Source organism: Corvus cornix, chromosome 4, assembly GCF_000738735.6.
Source record: "Corvus cornix cornix isolate S_Up_H32 chromosome 4, ASM73873v5, whole genome shotgun sequence".
In the NCBI taxonomy this organism is placed as follows: Eukaryota; Metazoa; Chordata; class Aves; order Passeriformes; family Corvidae; genus Corvus; species Corvus cornix.
The window spans coordinates 70,792,048-70,801,927 of record NC_046334.1 but is presented as its reverse complement, the minus strand read 5'-3'; the positions used below and the strand labels follow the sequence as shown (position 1 = coordinate 70,801,927).

The 9,880-nt window shown below is 49.9% G+C and overlaps 1 protein-coding gene across 1 annotated transcript in view; it reads left to right on the top strand.

The window, feature by feature from the left end:
• Positions 1–372: 372 nt before the first annotated feature.
• Positions 373–9,880, top strand: part of DDRGK1 (DDRGK domain containing 1) — a 34,245-nt gene continuing 24,737 nt past the window's right edge. Inside the window, exons 1-2 of the mRNA XM_039551115.1 lie at positions 373–515; positions 7,354–7,521. Coding sequence (XP_039407049.1) covers positions 428–515; positions 7,354–7,521 — 256 coding nt within the window. The 5' untranslated portion in view covers positions 373–427. The remainder of the gene's footprint in view (positions 516–7,353; positions 7,522–9,880) is intronic.

The window sequence follows — 9,880 nt, the reverse complement described above, 5'->3', positions numbered from 1 at the left end:
TGTCAAGGCCTGCCTGCGGTGGAGCCGGTGCGGGGTCACGGCTGACGATCTGCCCAGCCTGGGCCCACCCGCCGCGTGTGGAGGACGGACGCGTCACCAGCCGCCCGCAGCACCCGTGCCGGGCGGCCAGGCCCGCGGGCGCCGCGCTCACGCCTGGTTTTGGCTCAGAGTTTTTAATTTCTCTTTTAACTCCTGCTTTAATTCCGCCTTTAATTCCTTTTTCCGCGCCCGCCCTCAACGCCCGCCTCAGGGACACGCCAAGACCCTTCCCGCGGGCTGCCCGTACCGCGCCTGCCCGAGCGCAGCGCGCCCGCCGCGCCGCGCCGCCACAGGCACCCCGCGGGGCAGCCCGCGCGCGGGGGGCCTTGCGGCAGGGGAAGGGGATGGGGCGTACCAAGGGTGATGTGGGCGGGGCCGCCGCTGCGGGATGGACGCGGTTCTGCTCGCCGCCGCTGCCGTGCTGCTCGCCGTCCTTCTCTTCTTCGCCACCCGCCTCCGCGGCCAAGCCAGGGCAGGTGGGTCGCGGAGCCGAGCGGACTGGCCGGGCCTCCCTCGCCCCCCCGCGGCCCGTTCCGATGGGCGCGGCCCTGCTCTCAACCGGGTCCGCACGCGCGGGGGGTTGGGGGGGGGCGCGTTTCTGAGCTGCCGCCAGGGGGCGCCGTGCCGCGGGCGGCCCCCGAGGGGGACCCGCCATGCTGGGGGGAAGCGCGGATTTTGGGGCGTCCCGAGGGGTTTTGGGGTGTCCCGGGGAGGGTTCCGGGGGTGTCCCGGGGTCTTAATCCTGCCCTCCGTCCGGGTTGCCCCGCAGGCCGTGGGGTGGGAGCGCTGAGGCCTGGTGCCGCTGGTGCGGGGGGCTGGGGGTTCCCGGCCTGAGGCGGCCCCAGGGTGAGGGCGCCGGGTTGGAAGTCTGAGTTCTCTCTCGGGGGTTTTCTCAGGGGCTCTGGGCTGGGAAGGTGTCCCTGAGGTTCCTGCAAACGGGGAGGGGAATGGAGAACAGGTCCAGAGAGTCGGTGTCAGGGGCACAGTGTGTAGTGGGAGGCCTGTCACTGGTGGTGTCCTCCAGGGTTGTGTACTGAGTCCAGTGTTTGTAACTTGTTCAGCAGTGACTCTGACAAAGGAGTTGATGCTCCTTGAGTAGTTCGCTGATGGTACAAAACAAGGAATGGCCGATGCCTCAGAGGGTTGTGCAGCCCTTCCGAGGCACCTCGAAGGGCCGGAGAGAGGATCCGAGAAAAACCTTCTGAAATTAAGCACAGACAAGTTCAGGGTCTTGCACGTGGGCAGGAACAACCCTGAGCACTGACAGAGACTGGGGTCTGCTTTCATGGGAAGGACGTGGCTGTTCTGGTGGACAACGAGCTGTCCCTGAGGCAGCAGTGTTCCCTTGTGCCAGGAAGGCCAGGGGGATCCTGGGGTGCATCAGGAAGAGCATTTCCAGCAGGTCAGGGGGTGATCCTGCCCCTCTGCTCAGCACCTGGGGGTGCTGTGTCCAGCTCTGGGCTCCTCAGGATAGGAGCGACCTGGAGTGGCTCCAGCAGAGGCTGTGAGGATGATGGAGAGGCTGCAGCATTTCCTGATGAGGAAAGGCTGAGGGAACTGAGGCTGTTCAACCTGGAGAAGAGACAACTGAGAGGGGACTTCATCCATGTCTGTCAGTATCTGCAGGGAGGGCTCCAGGCATGGCCCAGGCTCTGCTCCGTGGGGCCCAGCAATGGCACAACAGGAACAGGCAGGAACTGATCCCAGGAAGCTCCACCTGAACATGAGGAAGAATTTCTTTACTGAGAGCGCTGGAAAAGATTGCCCAGAGAGCGAGGGTGTGGAGTCTCCCTCATTGGAGATATTCCAGAGCCATCTGGATTCAATCCTGAGCCATGTCCCACTTCTCCTTCTCCACCTCTCCCAGTGCTGGCCGTGGCAGTTCAGGTGTTGTGGGAAGCAGGTGGATGATGCAGCACTTCCAGCCCTGTGTCACTGCTGACCAGTGTTAGATCAGAGAATCATCTGGGTTGGAAAAAACCTTTAAAATCACCGAGTCCAACCATAATCAGCACTGCCAATTCCACTGTGCTGGAAGTGGCCTTGTGTGGATGGGAGCTGAGTGTTGTGGGAAGGAGTCAGATGTGGCTGTGAACTGGCTGACCTGGTTGTGTTCTCACAGTGGGAGGAGGGAGGTTGTTTGGCTGCCAGGTGTCACATTAAGATGTTTAGTCAGGACAAACTCTGAACTCCTGGTCAATATCTCCACAGATTTTGGGGATGTGGGGTGTTTGGGGATAGAATTTGTATTATTTTTCTTGTGGGGGAGTAGCTTTGATAATTTTTAATTAAGAGGAAAATAACCCCACACCTTTATTATAAACACAGTCACTCAGTGCAACACTGCTGGTAAGGAATCTGTGTCAAAAGCAGGTTTTGCTGATAATAATTAAATTTTCCAACACATTTCTCACACACCTCTGCTTCCACAAACCTGGTCTAAATCTTTCTCTTGGAAAGGTTTAGAAGCTGATGTCATTTCATTGGATTCTTGTGAACGAAGAGATGAACTTCTGGTAAAAGTGAGGGATGCATGTCCTGGAAAAACCTTATCATTTCCTGAGCTTGACTCCTGTCATGATTTAAATAAATCAGGGGCTGTGGGGCTGGGGAGGATTTATTTTCTCTTTAAGCATTCAAAGTTCTAAATTGAAGCCGAAGCATTTGTTTTAAATAGTGGGAATTATTTTTTTTTTAAAGTTTTAATACTGATTTTGAGTACGTTGGTTGAAGTTAATTTACATTCAGGATAATTTAATCATGTTGAAGCCTTTTATTGTGGCAACTTTTTGACATTTCCAAATTGGTCTTGCATTTTTTACTGTGGTTTCAAGATATTTTTTACTTTAATATATTGGTTTCTGTCATGATAAAGCCCTTTACAGGATTTCAGCTGCCGAGGATGACTTTGTTCTCTGTACACAACAGAAATTATTTTTCAGAACCACTGGGACTGCGGTGTATTTAATAGCTACAAAATTTAGTTTTAAGCAGGAATTTGCTTTCCTGTTCAATTTTCTTAGGTGGAAAATGGAATCTGCCACAATTCTGCCAATAAATCTGTGTTGCCGCAAGGAAAGGACTTGAAACCAGGGACATTTGTCTTAAAGAAGTGGTGGGAGCTCTCACCTTTCCTCGTTAACATGCAGGGATTGGGGCAGCAGCTTCCTTTCATGTTTTCTCTTGGAAATTGCTTTTTAAAAATGTTCAAGACTTGCATGCTTTAGGGAGCTAAGGATCAGGAGAGGTAAATCCTGTACCTTTGTAGTCCTTGGAAAGGTCACTTGGAGCAGCACAGTGTTTCCAGCAGGATCATGCCTGGACTTGTTCTGCTGAAAATGAAAAAAAAATAGTATTTTTGGTTTTTCATGTGGTTGCCACATCTCTTTGTGATAAACTGCACTGGGCTAAAGCACCTCGCTGGGAGGCTTCCACCTGTTAAATGTTGAATCCCTTTCTGAATTTGACAGGTTTTGCATGGAGGCAGAAGGTGCTGGATGGTGCCACCAGCGTGGTGGGAAGTGCCACCACGTGTGAGGGTGCAGCAGGTGGAGCTCTGTCCCTTTCTGAACACCCTCCAGACCTGCCAGCCCAGGTGTCACCTGCTTGTCTGATGGAACTGAGAGGAAGGTGCTGTCATAGGCAGGGGGTTCCTTCTCAAGAAAAGCAGCTTTGCTGTAAGCAGAAGTTTGCACGATTTTGTGAAGGGGCAGATTTCTACCTGGAGAGTGTAAAACCAGGTCCTGATCTGGGCTCTGAAAGATTCCATGGTGTTTTTTGCAGTGGTGCTTCACGTCCAGTTCAGGAAATATTTCTGCTTTCAGAGCACAGTTCAGTTCTCTCTCCCTTCGGGAAGCAGACACAACCAGAGTCTCCAAGCTGCTGCTGTGCCCTGGCTGACAAGTCAGCTGAAATAATCTCTTGACTGCACTGATGCTTCCTGAACACCGAGGTAGAGCTGCTGTGCCCAGCACAGAGCTGTTCCTGGGCTTTGGGGGCTGAGTCAGACCCTGGACAACACAGCTTAAAATACAAATTGAGCCCATGTCCATTTCCCAGACGGCTGTTGAGTGTTTTGTTTGTATTACCTGCTAATTTGAGGGGTTTATCTCATTAATTTAGGCTGGTCTGCCATTTTGCAAAGCTTGTGGATCACTTGTCTCACCTCTTTAATGCTGGCCATTAATTTTCACTTAGATGGCTCTGGATCAAGGCTAATTAGTGCTTGTGTGACTAATCTCTGCATGATCTGACTAGCCTGGGGTGCCACTTCTGAGACCTCTGCAGCTACAGGAAAATGAAGAGATGTGTTCAGATAAGTGCAGCAGCCAAACCCCGCCCTGTGCTGCAGGAGGGGGTGAAAAAAAACCCCAGCAGGGACAGACCCCAGAGCAAATCATTCTTGAGCTCAGATCTGATGGTCAGTCCAGTTCCAAGAAAAAGCAAAAGTGATTTTTAAGTGTGTCCTCTATTCTGTGGAGCCTTCCCTCTGTGTGCCATCAGTGGCATGGGGGGAGAGAGAGCACAGCTTAACTTTCAGCGTTCTGCAACAAAGGCTGTGTCTGGAGTCACGTCGACAAATCCCTGACCCCTGAGGGACCAGGTCCAGGTGTGTTATAGCAGAGCAAACGAGGGTTTGCTCTTCCTCCTGAGAAGGACAGGAAGAAATGCAATGAGTAACATTCGTGTTTTCCAAATGACTGCCCAGCTGAGTGCCTGGCAAACAGAAGCTGTAGAATGCTCGAGTCAGAAAGGTTGGAGAAGCCCTCTAAGATCATCCAGTACCAGCCATTCCCCCAGCACTGCCAAGGCCACCACTGACCCCTCTCCCCAGGTGCCACATCCACACGGCTTTTAAATCCCTCCAGGGATGGGGACTCCAACACTGCCCTGGGCAGCTGTGCCAGGGCTGGGCAACCCTCTTGGTGAAGAAATTTTCCATGATATCCAACCTAAACCTCCCTGGCCCAGCCTGAGGCCGTTCCCTCTGCTCCTGTCCCTGTTCCCTGGGAGCAGAGCCCGACCCCCCCCAGTTGCCCCCTCCTGTCAGGGAGTTGTGCAGAGCCACAAGGTCCCCCCTGAGCCTCCTTTTCTCCAGGCTGAGCCCCTTTCCCAGCTCCCTCAGCCTCTCCTGGTGCTCCAGCCCCTTCCCCAGCTCCGTTCCTTTCCCTGGACACGCTCCAGCCCCTCAGAGTCTTTCTGTGAGGGGCTCAGAGCTGCCCTCAGCACTGGAGGTGCCCCAGCCGTGCCAGCACAGGGGACGGGCACTGCCCTGGCCCTGCTGCCACCCCAATGCTGGCACAAGCCAGGTGCCACTGGCTCATGTTCAGCCAGCTGTGTGCTGCTGAAAAAGAAACTGCAGTCAGGAAAAATATTTTAGGAACTGGAAGGAAGAAAAAAGCTTCATTAAAACATTTGTTTTCCTACTAAATGACAGTCCATAGTGGCTGGGTGTCTTCTGCTGTTAATGTGGATGTTTGGGAGATGTGACAGATACTCTCCAACAAGTGCTTTGTGTGTTTGACTGTGATATGGGTCAGGTTTGGTGGGGTTTACTGCATCCTGAGCCCACTCCATGCTGGTCACCTTGAGGACTTACTGAGTCTCCTGTAGAGAATTTAATGGAGAAAAGAAGAGAGCTTCGTTCATACATTTTTATCTGTGAGGGTTGAGCTCCTTGGTTTGAAATAAATGCATGACTTATAAATAGATTCCTCTTTCATGAAATGCAAAGCAGTCTCTGTTTCACAGGACAACAGGAACCAAAACCAGAATGAATGAGTGCTGGAACTGCACAGCTCATCTGCTGGGCAGGAGCATCTTTGGAATTACTGAGGGACAGTGAAGCTTGCCAGGTGGAAGGATGCTGACGTTTGAATTGCAGCCTATCTCAAGAACTTAGGAAGAGAAATATAGCATTTGTATAAAAAGCTTTTTGCAGTTTTTGGCATTTATCAGTGTCCAAGAAGGGATCTGCTGCTCTGCCTCTGCAGGAAAATGTTTCCTGTAACATTCCAAACAAGCATTATCATGCCATGAATAGCACTGGGCAAGCCTTGAAGCGGAATGATGGCATCTGGAGTTTGCACTCGGTGCTTTCTCACAGCCCTGTTTTGTCTGCAGAGGTGGATGGGACCGGGAGGGTGACAGCAGTGTGACAGTTCAGTGACTCACTTCCAAATGTCACGGCGTGCTGGGGCTGGAGTTTGTGGGGGGCCTGTGACATCTCTGCTGCAGCAGCCTGAGCTGCTGAGGGCTCTGCTGGCCAAACCCTGCCCCAGGTGGCTCTGCTCTGCAGTCCTCCTGAGCTCGGGGCTGCAGCTGTGTCCTTATCAGTCCCAAAGTCGGTGCTTTGAAGACTGAGATTACTGAGGTGAGCTGCAGGCACACCTTTGGCCGCTGCATAGATTCAGTCATAATGAACCTCATTTTCTGATCAGAGATATGCTAATAGGAGTTTTTTTAGGAAGGCATTGTTTGGATCAGGGGATGCTGGAGACTTGGCACGGTGTGCAAGGCATTTTGTGCTCCTGCTGGGACACATCATAATGCAGCAGATCACAAAATAAATGTGTCCTGAGTTGAAGTAAGTGAGTAGTTCTTACTGCAGTTTTCCGTGAGACTATTTGAATATTTGCCTGAATTAAGGCTTCAGAATTCATACTTTGGAGGATGGAGCAGATAACACTGTACACAATATTGGTTAGGCTTATCAACAGAATATGCAAAGCAGGTATCAAGCATGATGATATTTTACCATTATCTAATTTTTTTTTTTTTTTTGCATGACTGCCGTAGTTAATAGCAACAGGAGGCCTCAAAAAAAAAAAAAATCTGACCGTTTTCTCTGGACAATTTCTGGAATGAACCCACTGGTCAGTTCTGTCCTCCCAGCTGCTCCTGTTAGGATAGTCTTCATTTGCCAGATCTTAATTAGTGACTGCAGCATATGCCGAGAGGATGGCAGTGAGAGCTGCAGTGACCCTTGGTGTCCTGTGTGTACCTACCTGTGTTTTGGGGAGTTGGAATGAATGAAGTTACCCTGTAACTGTGTTTATTTCAACTGTAATTTGTGATCCTTGTTTGCTCTTCAGGTTTTGTTTTGTGTGTAATGATTTACATATTCCTCTCTGAAACATTCATACTCCGAGGTTTCAGTCAGACGAATCTAAGTTACACAAATACGAAATAAAAATAAATCTGAATACTTTAGAAAGAAAAATGCCCTTTTGGGTCCTTGCTGTTTGATAACTCAGAACTGGAGGCAGAAGGGAAAGTCAGATTTAATAGGAATATTTTATTTCCTTCTTGCAGCTGACGAGGAGCACCAGCAGAATGTGGCAGCAGCAGCAGCAGCAGCAGGGGCCAGGCCCCGGCCCCACGGGGAGGAACGAGGAGAGGGGATGCCCAGGCGCCGCAGGAACATGGGGAACAGGCTGATGGCCCAGAGGAGAGCCCAGCAGGCAGAGGAGTGGCTGGAAGGTAACAGCGGCTTCAGCTCGTCTTGCAAACACTGAAACAAACCTTCACGGCAGAGGCTGAGGTTGGGGAAGGGGTGCAGCTGCCTCCTGGAGGAAATTGTTGAGTTTTTCTGATGGATTAGTTACAGTTTGTCTATAATCTGTCTTCTCTCCCTACTTCATCCCCTTTCTCTAAATACTCCTTACATTTAACCTCTGCCTCCTCCTGAGGTGAATCCTGGCTATTTGTGGTGCCACTCTTCCCCTCCTTCCTAAAATCTGCCTTTTGTATTTCTTGCTCAGCCATGCAGGGAATTAAATTAAATTTGGGAAAACAGAATCCACACCTTGCACTGAACAACAAGCTGTAGTAAAATACTGATTTCCTGCAAATTGGTGGGAAGCATTAATTCCCTAATGTAATGTCTGCAAAATGTGGAGTTGTCTCTCCGAAGAGCCATCCAGGTGGGTGATCAGGATCATTTAGATTACCTGGAGATCACCACAGACTGCAGCATTTTGCCAGCAGGTTGTTGGCAATTTACAGTTCACAGCTACATTTCTGTGGTGTGGTTGTAGACAAAAATATGGTGATAAATAACGTCTTTCTACACCCTGTAAGTATAACTCCCTTTTCTGGTGAAGCTTCACACGTTATTATCTTTATTGCTGGAGAGATGATATCACCATGATTCACCCCCCTGGATTCTTTCTACTTTCAGATCGTGGGTGAAGTGTTCAGGCTTTCTGCTCAAGTGGGCTCTGCTGCACTTGAGTTTGCAGTGGAGATCAGGGTGTCTTTGTGGTGTGCAGGAGGTGAAAGCACTGAGCACACACCTCTGTGATGCCTTCATTAGGGACTGTTTGCCCTTTGTTCAGCTCTTCTTGCCCTGCAGTTTGCAGAAAGCCTCACGTTGGCAGGTGAACGTGCTTTTCCAGCTAATTATGCTCAGCACTTTCACAGATGGAGAATGGACAGGTGTGAACTTTTCAACTTTGGTTATTTCTTCTCATGTGATAACATCCTGGAAAGAAAATGGAGTCTAAAAATATTTGGTTTTCAACTCCATACATCAAAAGTTTGAATGCTGAAGGCCGACAGCGAAGCTGTCAAAGCAAACGGCTCATCTTATCTTATCTTATCTTACTTTGTCACTTTAGCAATAGAAGAATCTGTGTCATTGGGCTTTATAAATAATTCTTTTGCAGCTTTCTGTACATCACATGCAAGTGCTGCTGCTTTTGCATGAAGTTCCCTTTGAAATGACATGCCTCCTTTTATTTGTTTTCTCTAATTTCTTACCCAAATTAAAACGGCTTCTTGCTCTTTGCTTCTGTTTTGTGCTGCTTCTCTGGGTGGTTTTATTCGTATTTTGGGATGGTTTTTCCAAGTGGCTGAGCACAGGTGCACAGCAGCAACACCAAAGCCTTTGGAGACTGAGCACAGACTTGAGCAGAGGAGCTGTGGAGAGAAGCATCTGTCCCTGGTTCCCCAGTACTGAGGTGCTCGGTGACCAGTGGCCATTATTGATTGGGATTAGCCACCCTCTGTGCTGCAAATCCTTCAGCCTGGCCCTGAGCTACCTGTCTTACTGTGGGGTTTGGGTTTTCCCCTTACAAAATGATGTGTTACATGATTTAAAGCCCTCTCTGTGGACATGTGGCATAAGCCTGGAATCACTCTTGGATTTATCCTCTTTTTTTTTGCATTTTCTCTGTGTCACTGCAGTGTAGAGCAGTTCTGCCTAATTGCTGCCTGCATTTGAACCAGCTGGAATAGCAAGTTCTCTCCACAGCAGAGTTTTGTGCTAAAGAATTCATTGACTCCATGGGAAGAGAGCCCAGTGCAGTGCCAGGCAGTGCAGGACAGGGCTGAAGAGCAAAGTTATTTGGCAATTTAGACAGAAACGCCAAACCCAAGCCAGTCTGCTTTCTCCACTCTTATCTTGTAAATGCTCTGAAAACTTCTGAACATCTGCAACTGAAGCAGATTTTTTTTGTTTGTTTGTTTGAATGTGTTGCAATACTTTACTGGTAAGTTTCTGTTCCATGCGTGGAATTTCCACTCTGGGCCTGTGCTGAACTTTGGGCGAAGCTGCTTGATCCTACTCTGTCACTCTGATTCACTCCAATAAGTGATTTCTTCACCAGCCCCTCACAGCAAGATACCAAGCACTGACCTCAGGGAGGGTGTGAGGATGCCGTGACCATCCCTGTGTCCCTGTAGTAGTCACAGGGTGGAGTCAGGTGGGAAGTGCTGTTGCCACCCAAGAGTTCTGCCTGTTGGGAGCCAGTTCTGCTGACTCTAGGAAATGTCCCCAAAGCAGCACTTGCAGACTTTGGAGTTGTGGTTAGCACGAGGGTTTTCTGTTTTCCATCTA